Source organism: Bombus fervidus, chromosome 12, assembly GCF_041682495.2.
Source record: "Bombus fervidus isolate BK054 chromosome 12, iyBomFerv1, whole genome shotgun sequence".
In the NCBI taxonomy this organism is placed as follows: Eukaryota; Metazoa; Arthropoda; class Insecta; order Hymenoptera; family Apidae; genus Bombus; species Bombus fervidus.
In genome coordinates, this window is record NC_091528.1 from 8,729,673 (window position 1) to 8,748,464 (window position 18,792).

Sequence of the window (18,792 nt, forward strand, 5' to 3'; positions counted from 1 at the left end):
CAAGTTCCTATTAAATTCATGTATTTGAAAATAATTATACAATTGATATCTCACTATCTTAACATTATTTTGAGGGTTTCAGATTGATATTTCGCAGCATACATAAATCACGCGCAGTTGCTTTTCTCCCAACCGCTGTTTGAATATCATAGAACCTTAGCAGAATATCAGTCGTGAACAATTCGGGCAATGCTTTCAGAAGGCAAGGTACCTTAAACAAACCAACAAAAATAAAAATCTCATTTTTCACCCACTGCTATAAAACAAAAAAATAAACATATATGTATGAGAACTCACTAATGTTTGTGGCATTCCCTGCAACACGATACGTGTTCTATCTTTTCCACATTGTACCATCAGACGTAAAAATTGAAGTATAAAATGAGTCTGTTGAGATACTTCACCATCTCTGCCAGCTAGAAACGTGAATATCGTGAACAATGCATTTAACGCTGAGAGAAGGGGGTCCCTCAACACAACCGATTTTTGACCGTTAGTAGAACCCTGAGCTTGCGGACTTTGCGAACCGAATATAGGTTTAGAATCTCCTGTATCATTTAATCTTAAAATTTTGTTCGCTGGCACGCCAAGAGCGTCCAGTTCATCTGCGTCTAGATCTCGACGGACTCGTTTTTTACTGTTCCCACGAGAAGGATTCGAATTGTTGTATTCTAACGTAGAAAATATACAGTACACGCATAATTTCGCTAACACTGAAGATTGTGGTTCTACAAGTTCTTCGCTCCTAGAAGGGATTTGTTTTAAATCGATAGAGTTATCGAGCTATAAATGAACTTATCAAAAATTGTGAAAATTTAAGGTAAGTAACTTACTGTAAAGAGTTATATAAATATTGCGGAATGATATGGTTGATAAGATCTAAGGTACAGTTCTCGATGTCGAGATGAAAAATGGCGAATGCTAAATCTACTGCTTGGTCCAACTCCTCTTGATAACGATATTTCAACACTTCTTTCACGATATTCGTCACGAACCATAAAGAGCCACCAGTATTTAACAAAGATTCCAAAGATTGTGTCGCCTGAATATTTATCCATCCTCGCTGATTTATATTCCCCCATACAGTTTCTAATTGCTCCAATATAGGTTGCCTTGATATAATACTAACAAAAACGAACATGTAAAGATGTAACATAAAATAGAAAATATAAAAATAAAAGCAACAGCAATTAAAAAAGCTTTAAGACGATACCTATGAGACATTGAAAGCACCTTCGTTTTCGATTGTGTAGGAGGATGAACATCATATTGCATTTTACGAATGATTTGTGACATCAAACTCGATCTAAAATACAAACTTTAATTTTAACAATCTTAAGTATCTTTAAAAATTTCTCATATCTGCACTAACCTCTCCTTAAGATTTTCCTGCATTTCATCTCCAGGAAGCGGAGTTAAAAAATGCTGTACCATGTTGAGAGGTTTCAAGAGGGCATCTTGGTGAGTAATACTCATATATGCACAAAGCCAAGCTGCTGCACAAACTGGTAAACAACAGGCAGTTGCACGCAAACCATCTAGAGCTCTTTTAACGTCACTAGCTCCAAGTACGTCGCTCTCCCACGCACAGAGGAGCTCTTTCACAGCCCCCATAGCCGATTGACACGCGATATGCCATTTTATATTACTAGATTTCAAATCCGTTTCTGGAGAATTGATTTGCGCTAACAACGCATCCACCCTTGCAGGGTCGATATTCTGCAACATTTTTTGGGGCGACTTTGGTTGGTTTCGTTCTGGCATACACTCACGTACCCACTGTTCAAAAAAGGAGTCTCCTTCTCCTTCCTCTAAAACAGCCTGGAAAAATATAATTCATTAATTTATGGTAAAGTTTGTAATAAAAGTGTGTAATATGTAGAGTAGTATGTAAGTATAATATGTATACTATATAAGAATCAAAGATTACATCAGATCCATAAGTTTGCACTATAGAACACAACATAAGGAACGATATATCGAACAACATTGCTCTAGTTGCTGCAGTCTTTGGTGGAACAGGTTCGCTGATTTGCTTACTGCATTCATTGAACTTAATTAATTTGGTAACAAAAGTTTTCAACTTTCCTTCCACGGTAGCTACTGCCAGCATCAATTCGAAGCTTTTTCCAGTCAAAACTTGATATAACATACTAAGTAGCGCCTCGTGAATCTTTGTATAATCTGCGTTGAGGGTTTTCAAAATTCCAGATAAAGTTGGCTCCGCACGTACAATTACTTTAGGAATGGAGGGTGTGGATGTGGACGATTCTAATTTCTGTAACGTCGCGGTAACGCCTTCCCTTCTGCCACTTAATTGTTTCGTTAGCTTTTCTGTAACTAAGTTGACTTTCTGCAGGGCATTTAACAAACACTCTATGCTGTTACAAGAACATGCAGTGTCCACTATGTCAAGAAGCGGAGTAAATTGGAGTAGTAATTCGAAAGCGTCTAGAATATCTTGTGAATACTCCAATTTATCATCTCCATTTGTGTGCGCCACATGTAATTCCTTTAAAATAAGGGGTACTTTTAGAAAAGTAAAAGCGCCCCATTGCGATTCTTTAAACGTGCTAGTAACATTATGCAGACACATTAAACACGCACGAATTATCTCACAATACAGTCTCGCGTTTGTATAATTTTTTACTCTTTGGACCATGAGCATTTGATTAACGAATACGGACGTCTCTGTACTAGGGTTTAGCAACACCTGCACTGCAAACAAAGGTTGCAGGCAATGAGTTATAGATTCCATTTGTGACATTTCTGGAGATAGTGTTACACAGTCAACTTCCAAATTGCACAATTTTTTAAGAGATTCCTCTATAGGAACAGAAGACTTGAGACTACTAGTTTTTAACAGTGCTTCAATCTCTTGACTCTTCTTTACAACTTCTATGTACAAATCTTTGTCATCATACTTGGCTAAATACATCATAGCACAAAGGAAATCAGAGCTAAGCATCTGCTTCAATATACTGGCTGGTTTGTCCATCAATTCTGTTGGTTGTGGCGTCAATGGATTGTTTTGTGGCATTTTTGTCAAAGTATGCAAATAACACTGTAATAACCAATTTACTATAGATAAGACTGCAGCAGCCAAAAGGTCTTCCTCTGGTTTACCACGGCACGTTATTCCTACTTGAATTGACTCTAAAAATTCTAGAAGGCTTAAGATACAATGAGGCTTGTGAAAGGCATCATATTTACTTATTCGTTGTAACACAGCCGCATAGGAAACCAACTGAAAATTTATACATGTAAATATTATTTAAAAAATATAATAGCAAAATATTGATAAATGATATATACCTGAGAACTTAAAGAATGTTTCAAATACGAAAGTACTAATTGATTCGGACCAAGTCCTACTAGTGCCTGCTGTAATATACAGTCTGCTAAATTATATACATCTCCGCTAACACCTCTTGGTAAAATCTAAAAATAATGAAACGGAAAGTATTTCTGAGAAGTATAGATAATAAGTACTTAAGTAATTAACAGACTGCTTACAGTTTTGATATTAATACCCCATTGTAAATCACTCCAACGTTCCCTCCATGCACGTAGCAAAAGAGCTTTCAAACTACTAGTCTTGCTAGTTACTTTAGTCTCCATAGCTGATGTTAGGAGGTTACACATAATTCCTCCTATTTAAGCATCATCTGCAACGTTATTGGTTGTCTCTGTTGTCACAAAAATTACTTTTCATTCATTAAAATAGATGTATACAAAATTACTTCAATGACTGAATGTATAACCTCAAAAACATAAAAACATAAAATAATTTTTACTCAAGTAAGAGTAACTATCTAAATTATTTTACTTGCCTCATTTCAAAAAATTTAATTCATTAATAAACTACTACAACTGACATATTTTCAATCCATTTTGTGACTGCGATCCTTCTACGGCGTCTATGATCAGCGCCATATTGTATAATTGTTAGAAATTATTCAGACGTGATTCAGCTCACATAAAAATAATCGATATTTGATATTTATACACTTTCATATATTTTTGCACATGTCAAATTATCTAGTATCCGTAGAAAACTTATTAAATTCACTCGGTAAAATTTTCCGTCTCTTGCAATAGTATACTTATGAGACATGCTTTCGTTTGAGTACATCCCCTAACGTGAACATCCCCCCTTCCACTTTTTGACTCATTTACAATTGACAAATCTAAAAATCACAAACCACAATGTACAGTTATGTTTTACAATAATTACAAACATTAGGTTACACAAAGTATTATTTGTCAGGATTTAAATCTCTGGAAGAATGGGAGTTTGTACAAGAAGAGCACTCGCATTTTATCCATTTTATGCATGGAAAGGATGGAATTTTGTAAACGTGATAGGACTTCTTATAGCAATTGGACTATTCTATTATGCTTACATTCACGTACGTGTATATTTCATAAAAAAGTTTAAAAAGATATTGAACACCGAGTAGTAACTTTTTTATTATATAATATTTTACAGAAATCCTAATCCTATTAATGACGTGATGCTACGTATACCTGATATTTTTACAACAAAAATACCTAAAACTGATAAGTCATTATTCGCTTATGGCAAAGAGATGCTTTTTATTTTAAATACTCCACTATCTGTACTTTCTAAACCCGATACTTCCAAGTAATAATAAACAACGTATAAAATAGAAATAAGAAGATCAGAAGATTTGATTCTTCAGACTGAAATTTAGATTTCAATAATTATTCAGGAAAATCCTTAAAATATTTTTTACAGATACCTGTCTATGCAAAAAAAAGTAAAACAATTATTTTCATTTCTTTTGTCTACTATAAGCAAAATTAATTTTCGATGACTATTCTCTAATTCTAACAGATGACTTAACAATCTGCATGAAATGCGCCACGTATTTTCAAATAACTAAATCGAACAGTCTGATGCAACATCAAAGACGACAGTATTATTGCTTCCACTTTTGCCAATTTCTTGACATTATTATATAAGTACACGATTAATGTCCTGTCCTCAAGAAACAAATGTCTTACTTTCTTAAGTTCATTTACTCCAAGATGATATAGACAATAATAAATTTTAAGGTAAACACAAAAAGTGTTTGTGACATAATTACTTTTAAATTCATGGGGTTGACCAATAAATATGACAAATATTTTCCTCCTCGTTTAACTTCCATTCACAAACATTCTAAACATTGAAGAGGCTGCATTTTTAGGTCTGTAAACACGATCTTCGAGCGAATTTCAAATTTCTCTTATCAAAGTGTAATTTTCAACGTTCGAAACGCGAGTGAATGCCGGTACTGCGGATCTTGTCTCCACCTATCGCCTGTCGCTAGTGAGAAGTTTCGTAACCAATCGCGTCGTCGACAAGTTATAGGCCTTACGTGACGCATTTAATGCCACGCTGGCAGTTCAATTGACAATACCCGACTGTGGATCGAGCATCTTCGGTATCTTCGAACAAAATAAACAATTTCTTGCGGTACAGGTGCACAGGAGCTGGCGTAAGATCGTACGAATTGCACGGCATGCTCCAAGGAGCGTCGTGAGTGATCTAAGTGAAGCAAATGTTTGGGTAAAGGGGAGCAACCAGCTTCGAAAAACCGGTCTCTCTCGCTCTCTTGCTGCAGCAAGAGCCTCAGGGTGGGGCGAGGAGGCCAAACGTCCGTCTGTCTGTGACGAGTGACAGACTCTTTTACTCCGTTAGTCGGCTGGTGCGCTTTATCGTGTCGAGTGTAACCTCGGTGCAGTGCACAAACGGTGTTTTTCATAGGAATGTAGTGGCTGCGGTGCATTCTGTGCAATAAATACATACAGACACATACATACGTATACACGCAAGGTGTACGATAGCTTTGTCCCGGATAGTAATCGACAAGCGTTGTCGAGATGTCGTCGACGGATGCCACCCTGATGGATTTCCTCTTCCCGCGGGAAGACGCGTTTTTAAAAGTCGATGTTAAGGACGAGCCTTTCATAGATCAGAGCTACAGCGACGACGCCATCGCGGTAAGTCTCTGATGCATGATTTTATCTCATTTTCGTCATTTGGCTAGGTTTTTTCCTTAGAAGCCCGCTCGCTTTCAAACGGGTTCTTCTTTCGCTCGAAAGAAACCAGTTCCCTTTTACACGCGATCGTAACCACGATCGTAGGAATTCTTCGAAGGGATTTCGACGAACTGTATCTTCGGAGTATTTTTCACGGAATGATCATACAGAGATAGTCGTTCATCGGCAGAAAAGAGAAGTTGTATTAAATGACTGGCTTATTAACATCGCCTTACCGTATTTCTGGAATGGTTTATTCCACTCTATAATAGTTGAATACTCTGTAAAAGTTCTTTATATAATGAAAACCTTTATTCACGGAAATGGATACATCTCGCGGATTAGTTTCTGAAGTAAAATCCAAGATGTTTAATCATTGACTAACAAGAGAAGTTGAACTCTGTCGTGGCTGGTTATCGAGAATGCTAATACGTAGAATAATTTCCAAGGCTAGCGAAACCTTTTCAAACATCGACTCATGTTTTACGCAATGCTATCGGTGAATATTCAAAATATCGAGAAACCGGCACGCGCAACTGTTCACGTTGTGCTGTACAAACAGATGGGAGTATATTAAACATTAAACTTCTCGAACACAGTCTGTCTAGCGACAATTTAATCCCTCTATACTCTCTTTTTCGGCGAAATGCCAAAAAATGTGTTTACCATGAATACCGTTGTGCGAGAGGAGAAAAACTTGGACACGCTTGAAAAGCAATGGTATGCACGCTTCACCGCGATTTGTGCCACTTTCATCGCGTCTTCAATTCGCCGTTCAACTAACGATACTACGGACTAACTATCCTTTGCTTTCATTACATTCAATTATGCTCAACTAGCCACTAAGCGATCCGTACAGAGAGTTCAACCTGAAAGGATGACAATTCATATAATGGCACGAATGTTTACGGTAGCTGATGTGAGTTACGACCACGATTAACCAATAACTCCCGTTATTCGAGCGTTGCACACGTTCATTCCTGTTAACATATGGAGTACGCGACCCACGTGTCAACGTGCATACGCACCTGTCGCAAGATAATCCCGGATCATCATTCTCCATCGTTTCTACTTAATGATAATTGTTGCTTAAAATACGTGTAACGAGATAATATTTAACAATTAGAAGGATTATTAGAGCACGTGTAATCAGCGATCGAGTGATTTACCACATAAAGGAATCAAGATAGCAATTCGTTATTGGCTTTCCTTATTTCTTTCTCTTCTGAAGCTTTCCTAGGCTGGAAAGTTGCTCGATCTACGAATATAAAATACGTTTTTTCTGTTTTCATCGATTAATGAGAGAACGTACGTATTTGTCGTTATTACATAATCACGAGACTTTTTGTAACATATGGTATAGCCTAATGCACGTGCTGCTGCAGCAGCCGCCATATTGAAATGTCTGATACCTTCTCGATATTTAATTATGCATTCTATCTCTGCTTTACAACTCGATATAAAAACGATATTTTCTTGTGTACACAATGATTATTACGTACGATAGATCAATTAATTCAGATGAACTTATAGAATATTTAACGTTAATTCCTTCTGCAACTGCGAGTGTTTACGCAAATAGCCCGTATTATGTTTTGAACTAATTTATAACGTTTTGCTAGAGACAGAAATTAGTATTAAGTATCTTTATGCATTCAATCGAAATGAGAATGGGAACCTACTCGTCATGGCCAGCGACCTTCGAACGAGGAGTACCGTTACCTTACGGGACTTCTTGTGAATAGTCTAAAAAATTCTGGCTCCTCAATTTCGAAGGAAACAATGAGACAGGAGCCACTTGTGGTATGCACAAGTGTTTCTACATTTGCGTAATTGGTTCACGTAATAACCTTACTAATTTGTAAATAAGAAGCAGTTTGTGTAAACGCGAGAAAACATTTCTCGGTTTTATTCGGCTTTCGTCCAATTTTTATCTTTGTTTTTTTTTTTTTTTTTTATTTGGGGCGTAAAATCGAGATCTGCTGAATGTGCACAGGCAGGAAGACGTCCCAGGGAAATCCAGATAAACAGAGGAACCTTTTGCATTAGCTCACGCTTTATTTTTAAATTCTTTCAGAATGTATCACAAGATATATCCAGTATCACGTACATTGTATAATATGTAAATCTTGTATGAAAATAATTTTATATGACAATAAAAATCCTATCGATAAACACGTTAAGCAGTTTTTTTTTTTTATATAAAATGTAGCTCGTGTACGACGCCAGAATCAGTGGATTTTCCCTTTTCTAAAATCCCGTTTCCCTTTCTATTTCCTTTTTAGTTACGATTCTAAAAGTCCACCAGCGAAATCCTAAAATTCAAGCGAACCAGTGTTCCACGCTACTTGACTATATTTACCATTCCTCATATGTTACTAGAAAACTAGGTTACCCGGCATTGGCCAAACGCTTGATTCGCGCGACAAGCGCCACGCGAACGTCCACTTTTCAAGCTTCGCTAAACCGATTAAGCTAACTTTCATCCAGACATCTAACAATAAGTGGAGCACCCATTAACAAAGTCTGTTATTTTCATCCTCAACGAGAACTTTAAGGTTCGACGCAGATGAACTATACAACGTCGTGATTTCGCATCGGTAACGCTTTATACTTTCCGTAGTACATCGATAAGCTGTGAACTTTTACACATTTGCAGGAAATTTTTAAATGCACAAAATGCACATGGTTTGCAAAAATATACAAAATATCCAAAGCATAGTAGTCTCTCTGTAATATTTAATGAACGAAGCAATTTTCTTCCATTTCTTTAACACGTTGACTGCCATACGAATTTTACAGATTTTGCCCTGGAAATCGTAGAAGATTGAAACATACTACACGATAATTTTTCATTTTTGCGAAATATTATATCGTATTTGCGCATTTTATCCTGATAGTGTTACGTAGATTATTCGCGTCGTTGAAAATTTGTTAACCCATGAAGTCTTATCTTAGTCATTCTAAAAACTGTAGTAACGCCAGACATCGATCGCCACCGACGACAAATAGCATTCTAGGAATTAAACACCGGTAATTGCACCTGTAGAAACACAATTTCTGACATGGACCAATGATGCGATGGTCACGTTTTTATACGATTTTGTACGACAGAGTTGTACGATTCGGTGCACTTACATTTCTAATTCAATGCACATCGAGTATACGAGGATCGCACGATGCGACATCGCTATGATGTTACTTCACTGGTATATGCCGGGTCTTATATCTCTAACGATGCAATAGACACCATCTATTCCGCTATTGAGAACATAAGGCTCTACGTAGATTAGAGCCGTGAATTGCTGCGATCTTACACGATCCGCATCGTGCAGTTTCTATACTCGTGTGCATTGCGTCATCAATAGACTGCGGATTTTCACACATTCGCAGGAAATTTGAAGGTGCAAAATTGCACAGAATGCGCATAATACGAAAAGATATATAGAATATTCAAGGTATGGTTTTATAATACTCGGTAGATATAGCGACTTTCTACTTTTTCGATTATATTCTCAAGAATATGAATTTGGGTAAAATCCTGCGGTTTAATCATTAACGTTGCAATACGCACGAATGTGTCATTCAACTTTTGGAAATACGAAGATTGGTGCAATCCAGCGATACGGAATGCAATTCCACTATGGAATTCGATTACTATGAATTATAGTCATGTGTGTCACACAGCTAAAAAGTTAAATTTGCTGAATTGCAATGCGTCACCATGGCGAAACTGCAATGAATTTGTAGTATATGGCTCGCTTACATCGAGCTTAAGAGCCGCCTCTGATCGTTTTATCGTGGGCAGATCCATCGGGTCAATAATCTGATCTAAATGGAACGCCATAGGCGTACAGACGAGTGCAGCTGCGATGCAACAAAGTAAAAGTACCATTAAAAACAAACTGAATGCATTCTTGGTTCTCAGCATGCAACATCAAATAAACTTTCGACGTTGAAAAACAAATGAAAGAGATTGGCCTCGATAAGTTATAATGTGCAGATTATACGTACTTATATTTTATAACACGGAATATGATGTATAAAATCGTACTTTATGCAGTATATTGAAATAAAAGTATATGCGTATTTTGCATCATAATTTTTCTTCCTCATTCCCCCAGTTTGAAGCAGTTGTTAATATTTTCAGCTTCTTCTACTTACAAATAAAATAGCACGAATCGCCACTTCGTTCTACTATACATTCTACGACACATGACGCAGCTACGGATCATAAGACACGATGCAATGTATGGTCTTGCCTCTCTTAAATACTTTGAATATAAGTACTATGTATTTCAAATAAGAAAGAAAACATGCTTCGCTTATTTTACAAGATTTCACAGAGTAAAAGATCAGGATAACAATTCAACCATGTATCTATGAAGTTCGAAAAGTATTTTCCTTGCAGCGATAATTACAACAAAAAGAATCGCATTTTATCGATAGAAAGCCTTCAGCAGACGTGCAGAGTATTCGGCACTCACAAACTCTGTAATTAATTTACGATCTCACCTATATTACAGCTTGAACTACGCATCAAACGCGCCAAAATAATTTCCATTCTGTTCTCCGTTTGCTTTTCAAGGCGGAAGAATGGCCAACCAACCCGGACGACTTCCTGGACTCCATTTTCAAGCTGGAGGATAATCAGTTCAATCTGATCGACAATGATCTGGAAGCGATTCCGTCTTCATCGTCGGACAGCGGGCTTTCAAGTGCATTGAGTCTCTCTTGCGAGCAACAACTGAGCCCGCTTCTACCAATCGAGGAGGATCAACTAGAGATCAGTAACTCTGAAATGAGTAGTCCACAGGATGTCATGGATTTCGATTCTTTGGGCAGCCCTATTCAATCGATGGCCAGCGTGGACAGTCCTGTTAGGTCGGTGGTTAGTTCTAACATTGGATCACCTGCCACGGATGTCGCCGAGGAAATGGACGTGGAACACACCCTCGTGGCTGTAGTGAACCCGACAAACACCTTGGCTGATGCTAACACGACCATCGTGACGGAGCAACCGGTTCTCGATTTAGGTAAGAATAACACGAAATTATTTTTAAGTCTGAGATATATTCTGCAGCCTGAGAAAACATACTGTGCTTCCATACTAGTACGATTACATGGGATACATAATGATATAATTGTATAGAATAATATTAACAAATAGCACGCATCGTACACTGACTCATGCCTGAGTTAAACGTGACCAAAACCAGAAATCTTGTGTCTGTTTTATATGAACAATAGGAATATATTTTTTAATGAAAAAAATTATAAATAAATAAAAGAGAAATGCTCGTATTGTTCGCGCAAAGGAGGTCCATAATTTCTGATTTTGGACATGCTTACTTCATGGATGAGTCAGTGGATGTCGAGTTCTATATATAGATCAAGGGAACGTGAATGTATTTAAAATAAATCATCGATCTTGAGATTAATGCAAGATAAAATAAAAATTGTTTGAAATAAAAAAAGGGAAGAAAATTGTGATTGTATGTACGAATACGAATCCAGAGCATCTAATACGTCATGCAACTACCTGGCAGAGCTTGCAAAACTTTTAAATCAAAATATCTCGAAAACAATGAGCTCTGTTAGGATTTTGTAACATTGGATACGTACTACAACATCTGTGCTGCCGTAAACGCGATTTTCTCTCGTTCTCAGCATGAAAACACATTTTCTCTTTTTGCTCATCCATTTGTGAAAGCTAAAGTTCGCAGAAAGCAGATTCGAAACTGGCGCGTGATTTGAACAAATGTTTGGGCGGTTATCGGAACCAAACAAAGCGATAATATCTGTTTGAAATCGACAAGCTCGATGAGATAGTGGCTCCAAAAAATATCTGATAATGTTCTGTTTCTAGGCGGAATAAGGTCACGTCGAAAATGACGACAAATATAGCGAGAAATAAAACCCTTCGTTTCAGAAAAAGCACCGAAGCAACAACAAATTCACGTCGCATCTGCAGAAAGTAATACGATAAACGTCCGTAATATCACGTGCAATGGGAAACGGAATATTAGACAGTTGATACGCGTCACGCCAATGGGTTCTGGTAATCCAAGATCGATTCTACTGCCGGTGAGCCTGAAAGACATGAAGGAAGTACGAACTATCAAGATCATCAATGCTTCGCAAGCTAGGAATCTTAAAGGATTCAAGATCAACCAAGCTAATATCATTAACAAACCAGTTCAGGTATCTAACTTGAATCGTGGAAACTCGTCTACGTTCTAATTATAACTTCAGATTCTCTAGATCGTTATAAATTTTTTTTCTTGAGGCAAACAAAAACAAAACCTTGATCGACTTATAATTGGTAGAATCTGAATAGAACTTTTATAAACTTTCACTCTCAGACTTCAATTGCGTAATTATAGATAACTATATAAGAAGAATACAGGGGAAGGACACGATAATTTACATTTATCATCCTTTACAGAGAATCAGTTCTAAAACCCAGCACGTCGTCGATTAATATCAATACTATAAAAATTATCCAATTTGATTTTGCATCTAAACATATATTCGTCCATCTTCTTCGTAGCTGTAAAAATACTACTTATTATAATATTAAAATATCCTTTTAATAGCTATATCACTGATTACTATAAAACTTTATCAACCTGAACCTGTGATTTTCATATGTTTACTTTTCCTTTTTCTGTTTGATCTGCAGATGAACATCAAACAAGAAGATTCGAGCAGCGAGAAGGGTTGCAATTCGAGCGACGAGATCTCGGAGTCGGATTCTCCGTACCCGAGGCTAAAACTGAACGCCGAGGAGAAGCGTCTGCTCCAAAAAGAAGGAATCACGCTGCCTACTCATTATCCGCTGACGAAGCACGAGGAGCGCGAGCTCAAGAGGATCAGACGTAAGATTCGCAACAAGATTTCTGCGCAGGACTCGCGGAAGAGGAAAAAGGAGTACGTGGACGGATTGGAGGATCGTGTGAAGCAGTGCACCGAGGAGAACATGACGCTTCTGAAACGCATTAAGGCTCTACAGTCGCAGAATCAGAGCCTGGCCGGGCAACTAAAGAGGCTGCAGGCTCTGTTGCAAAAAGGCAACAAGAGCGCCCAGCCTGCCACTTGTCTGATGGTCTTGTTGCTCTCGTTGGCTCTCGTCGCCGTGCCGAATCTACGGCCACACTCCAATTCCAACAACGAACTCGCGCAAGAGCAGGAACAGCCAGAGAAAATGCCGCCGCTAGCGGGTAAGTTTCGTATATTTCTTTCACCTATGACTAACGAAGATCGTATCGTGTCATTATTCGCATGAATTTCAAAGAATAGTTTTGCTTACGGAATTGACCCTGTTGACAGATTTATTGAAGGACGTTTTCATGAATTTTTGTATACTATATCTTTATTTTGCTTGTATATTGAATATTTTAATAAATGGAGCAGATATTTAACGACGAAAATATTGTGTAAAAATATCCTAATATTTGAGCAATTCCTAGTAATTAGGCGTGTCGATAATATTTTGTTATAGGTACTTGTAACAAGTTTGTTTAGATATTTTAAGGATTTGAGTGGTTTGAAATCACTTTAGGAACATTTTTAAGATTCCTTTTTTAAGATTACTTTTACTCTGCCCATTAGAAAAATTCATAAAATTAGCCGCTCTCTTAAATTTAGCTCTCTCGAATAAAAAGATCCAATACTTTAAAAGTGATTATTTTTTTTTTTAAATACATACTATACATGTCAATATATCTATCTTGATTCCAAGATTTTCCAAAATAATAACTGATCGAGTGCTTGGATATCATATAGATTAGAAAATTTCATGGATCTTGCGTTCGATCGATTTTACGTGCACTAACCACACCAGCTTTTATATTAAAAATAAACGTGAATGGTACCAGCATATTTGTCCAACCTTTTCGAACCGTTATATTGACGGTTACACACAGATTGAATGGATTTGATAGCACGGGCCAGCTTGGAGAACATTGAACTCCATGAGATCGTGAAAGGCACAACCCTCTTAAATATTTGATTTTTTCCTTGGCGTTGCTTTCACGTGCTGCAGGTTTGTTGCATCTTGGCCTCGTACGGTCGACTGGCTTCTTAACGGCATGGAAAACGAAACGACGAAGAAGAAGCTCATTCTCTTTTTTCTTCTTTCACATTCTATATTCTTGTGTGTAATAATATATCACGCTGTTTCAATGACGTTGAAAAATTCGTTCGAGAATAAAATCATTTCGATTTATCTGAAAGTAGATTTACAAATTTGTTTTTTAACAATGTCCTTGGCCAATGTTGCAAGCAAGGATCATGATGAGATAGCATTAATAAACTACTGTCATTAATTTAGACAACGTACTTATCATAAATGATATTAATACCGATTCTTATTAATTATTGACAATTCGAACACATAAAAGAAAGACGAAATGGCAAGCATGTATGAGCAAGAACTCATTATCATGAGATATGATTAAGTAACCCCAGATAATTGAATCATGTTAGGTGAATATATTTTACGTAATCTCTAGTTTGTAATTCTGATGTCTGTTTGAAGCGTAAAGAACATCTAAACAATTTTTAAATTCCCTGTTTTCTTTTTTAATTCTACTGTTATTTTTTAATTCTTCTTTTAAATCGTTCATTTATGCTTGTCGATATTATTTGATTCGAATAATTCTCTCAACAATTTCATATTTAATGCGTGTTGCTGTATCATCGTATGCTAGAACAGCAGAATATACTTGAAGTTACACGTCGAAAAAATAGCGAGGCGATATATTATTGTTATCAGCGGTATTTCAGATTACGAAACGAATTTAGTTCGTATCCTTCGCTCTACGATACAACGAAGCTATCGAGCTGATAAATTTTCGTTCGATGATCTCAAGTCATACGTTGATGTGTAAATTACTCTTGTTCTTATTCTTCCGAACAATTCGACATTTTTTCGCTCAAGACTGTCTTACGCGATTAAAATTTTATAATAGCGATTAATCTTAAAATTTGATTATCGCTCCTTCGAGTTTTGTAAAAGCTTCCCAAGTTATAATGTTATTGACTTGTTGCTAAAATTGTAAAAGCTATGCGACAGAAATCTACGATCTACAACTTGCAACTTCTTAAATCACTTGTATTATTACTTATTAAATTATCATTTAAGGAAGTATATAAAATCTTGGTCAGTTCACAAGTGAGTTTTTATCAGAAATTTATGATAAATCTTGATAAAGTGACAAACACGATGATTTCGAAATCAATAGGTATGGTATCGATATTAACTACGGAATGGTGAAACCAGAGCAGGAAATCGAGAAGTTGCTCAGCTACTTTCTAAACGAGGACGGGAAAGCTCGGATCCTTTCTCGATGCTTGAACTGGCCGATCTTTCTCATTGAACTGTAATCTTCTTTTAACTACTTTCCCAACACGGCCGTTCACTCTATTGTTTTCGCTTCACATTGCATTATCTCGATTGTATCTTGGGTGTTACCAGAGATTGTGTCATTTTTTCCTGTCGGATAAATTATAAAGTTCGAATAAACGAAATTCTTCTTTACGTGACTTTCGCCCGTGATTCACTGGCGTAGTAACTCTTGATTTTTTACAGAGTATAACGAGAACCTTACGATGTCATTGACCTTCGTTAAAATTCAGAGACTAGTACTTTAGGACCGTTCACTCCTACGTGAAATGATTCGTAACCAGTTACTCGCTTTGATTACGAAACCAGACAGACCGAGTTGTCTAATCATCATATTGAGGATGCAATGTTCATGGTTAAACGCGTCACAAGTTTTTATCTACGATACTTACTCTGCACGAATGATAACGGCAAGCTTATAAATACGATACTTGTAGTTCGAAGACAAGTATATAGAAAATCCCAAACGTAGAATTGCGAAATTTTGGAAATTCTACTCGATCTATTTCACGATATTTTCACTAAAATTTATCATCCTTATTTCTACACGATCAGTATATAATTTCACGGCTCTATTTTTATAATACCCGTTATTATAAAATTTCTAATCCCAAAGCTCTATCTCTATAATACTTATATTCGAACTAACATTTGTTTCAGGTCGTTCTCGAACGTTACTCTACACGAAGCAGTTGATGGACGAGGAACTGCAGCAATATAGCGAGGAATTGCTGCAGGAGGTCGAGGGCCTCCTGGATCACGATTACAGCCCGACGATTCAGCCACCTCTCTACAAACGTCCTCGCATGGATACGGAACCACCGCCGAAATGCGTCTCGTCTTCCGATCACATCGGAGGGACGCTCTGCGGAAAACAGGATGTCACGATAAAACCGAACAGGAAGTACATTGAACCTCCGTTGGACGACGTTTGGCCTCCACCGAATCCAGGTGGGCAGAAGAACGCCAAGGTGGTGGACAAGCTCGAGATGTTGACCAACGAGCTCAAGATCAACATCTCTGATTCGGAAGGCACGAGAACTGTTCTTGTAAAGGTGCCTCAGGAACAGTAGGAGGAGAGACAGTCTAGCTGCACTATATTTTTCTATCATTTTTGTCGTGACCCTTTGCGATCCGATCTATATTTGATATGGTACTTTCTGGAGATCTTAGTAGAAAGAATCAGAGACCATGGAAAGAATGGACCACCGAAAATTCTTTGTGCGTTGTTCGAAACAATTAAAGGATTTATGAACGACTGGCACGTTAAAAACTCTTATGTCTTTAATAATAATAGGAGGCTAACGATGAATGAAGCTGTGAATGAAATTTTCTATTTATTGTCAATGATTATTGAAACTCTCGCAGGATCCCAAAAATTATTTTGAACCGTACATTCATTGCCTTCTAGTTAGCCGTATCAAACTCTCGCAAATAGAAAGTCGTGAAGGGCTCGATGCAGATTAGAGTGATCTCCTCCCGATGAGAGATGTATGTAAAGAAGAATAGAGAATTTAACAGTTTGTTTCATATTTTTTAATTGCTTTCCTGCGTGAATATTTTCTATGGGTTAATAAGGATCCGTTCGACCAGCATGACTGAAGTAATCAGTCGGTATTTTTTAATAGTCACGCGGTTAGGAAAATTTAATTCGCGAGTCCATAGTTTTACGTTTTAAGGGTAGTTTTTCGAATTATTCTTCTATATTTTCCTCCTATCCTCGCGTGTCTTTGATGTTAAGTCATCGAAGTCTCACCTGCAATGCAACTGTGCTTTTTACTCATTGATATCTCGTGTGAAGATCATCATAAATTTTACTAATTGGATTTATTTTCATCGATTATTTCACCAGTTACAGTCAACTGCACATCGTCATCCATCGTTTTTAGGTGATTTTTCAAGAGTTTTTATCGATTGAATGATATTTAAGATTTATCTATTTATAAGCAGAATCTATTATAAGAGTTTTACAGTTATTATTCATGTTGCCGATAATAAGAGAGAAAGAGAGAGAGAGAAGTTTGTAAATAGTGATTATATTAATCGTCGAAACGACACAAAAAGATATATTATTATTATTATTATTAAATATATATTATAAAAGATATATATTGTAGCTTTAACTTCACAAGATATGATTTCTAACTTCGTATTACTGTACGCAAAAGATGCTAGTTACGGAAGTATAGTAGATAAATTGTAAGTAACTCGTTAAGATAAACAATTTGTTTGTCATATTATACATATAAGTACACATAAAAAGGGTGTAGCATGTATATTTCGATCCTATAACGCGTGATAGATACCATTATTTGAAGAATAAGCTTCACCGTACACTTCTTGGGGGCTGGGGTATCGCAGTTAATAATTAATTTAATATTATATTACATGAGATGTTTACGAAATGCAAACCAGAGGTGCACTTGCTACGCGAACTGCAAATGAAACGTATTTAAATACGAAAACTGTGTGTTATCGACACCAGGTCAGAAGACTGTATCATAAGTTTAATCGTTTCCCGATATATATAAATATATATCTTATCCTTTCTTCAAACTCTACGCATGTTCTCCTCGTCCCGTTAAAAAAAAAAAAAAAAAAAAAAAAAAAAGGACTAAATCCTCACGTTTCTTAATTAAGTTATTCATTTTTATTTTATACGCGAAGCGACGTGCATATGAAATATAGATACGCAGTGAATTGTACATAATAAATATACGAGAATAACATTCGTTTCATAGTTCGTACTTACATTAATTTTCTCTTTCTCTCCGATGAAATTGCTGGAAGAATGCAAGTATACACGTCGAAGAATCAACGACGACATTCGAGAGGCAAATTCAAGCTCTTTCCTTCGTGATATGGCGAGATTTCACGTAACTTAAAAGTTCTGTCGTTCTTCCAAAGAATTGTAATTTCATATACATGTAGGATGATAATCATCGACATCGATACCGAAGCACCGACCACGATTTTTATTTAGATAAGTTCAACGATACATTCCTACCAATAATGTTCATTCAAAAATAGAACGATTCTATTTTTGCACGTATGTAAAAGGGTTAAAGGTATTACACTTTAAATTTCATTTAATATACGTGTAATGACATTAGAAAATAAAATGTTACATTCAGAACACTATTCTTCTTTATTTTCTTTCCTACCTCTCCAAAAAGTTTTTGAATATAAAAATCCCTTTCAGACTATCTTTATAAATTAATCTTTTAGAAAATAATTCGTATGAAGTACTCGCGTTAATTTTTCGAAAATTTATGATAAGAAGGAAAGATTAAAAATTCGCGCCATTTCATATATAGTTTATGGCCATCAGA

General features: G+C 36.5%; 2 protein-coding genes across 2 annotated transcripts; one reads left to right on the forward strand and one right to left on the reverse strand.

The window, feature by feature from the left end:
• Nucleotides 1-8: 8 nt before the first annotated feature.
• Med24 (mediator complex subunit 24) lies at nucleotides 9-3,711 on the reverse strand. The gene is made up of 8 exons (XM_072014199.1): nucleotides 3,517-3,711; nucleotides 3,316-3,441; nucleotides 1,931-3,247; nucleotides 1,373-1,821; nucleotides 1,214-1,306; nucleotides 834-1,124; nucleotides 298-745; nucleotides 9-211 (listed from the first exon to the last, which is right to left on the reverse strand). Exons 1-8 carry the CDS (start codon nucleotides 3,643-3,645, stop codon nucleotides 65-67), a joined length of 3,000 nt encoding a protein of 999 aa, XP_071870300.1. The 5' UTR covers nucleotides 3,646-3,711; the 3' UTR covers nucleotides 9-64.
• A 1,678-nt stretch (nucleotides 3,712-5,389) lies between these two features.
• Nucleotides 5,390-18,601, forward strand: LOC139992903 (uncharacterized). The gene is made up of 5 exons (XM_072014200.1): nucleotides 5,390-6,012; nucleotides 10,640-11,087; nucleotides 11,984-12,255; nucleotides 12,737-13,274; nucleotides 16,121-18,601. Exons 1-5 carry the CDS (start codon nucleotides 5,893-5,895, stop codon nucleotides 16,531-16,533), a joined length of 1,791 nt encoding a protein of 596 aa, XP_071870301.1. The 5' UTR covers nucleotides 5,390-5,892; the 3' UTR covers nucleotides 16,534-18,601.
• The last annotated feature ends 191 nt before the right edge of the window (nucleotides 18,602-18,792 follow it).

Excerpts from the sequence above, each read along its gene's own strand:
- LOC139992903 (XM_072014200.1), top strand. The coding sequence starts at position 5,893 with ATGTCGTCGACGGATGCCACCCTGATGGATTTCCTCTTCCCGCGGGAA. Across the intron at positions 6,013-10,639 it reads ACAGCGACGACGCCATCGCG|GCGGAAGAATGGCCAACCAA; the intron begins GTAAGTCTCTGA and ends TTGCTTTTCAAG. Across the intron at positions 11,088-11,983 it reads GCAACCGGTTCTCGATTTAG|AAAAAGCACCGAAGCAACAA; the intron begins GTAAGAATAACA and ends CCTTCGTTTCAG.
- Med24 (XM_072014199.1), bottom strand. The coding sequence starts at position 3,645 with ATGTGTAACCTCCTAACATCAGCTATGGAGACTAAAGTAACTAGCAAG. Across the intron at positions 3,442-3,516 it reads GGGGTATTAATATCAAAACT|ATTTTACCAAGAGGTGTTAG; the intron begins GTAAGCAGTCTG and ends CATTATTTTTAG. Across the intron at positions 746-833 it reads TATTTATATAACTCTTTACA|GAGCGAAGAACTTGTAGAAC; the intron begins GTAAGTTACTTA and ends AATCCCTTCTAG.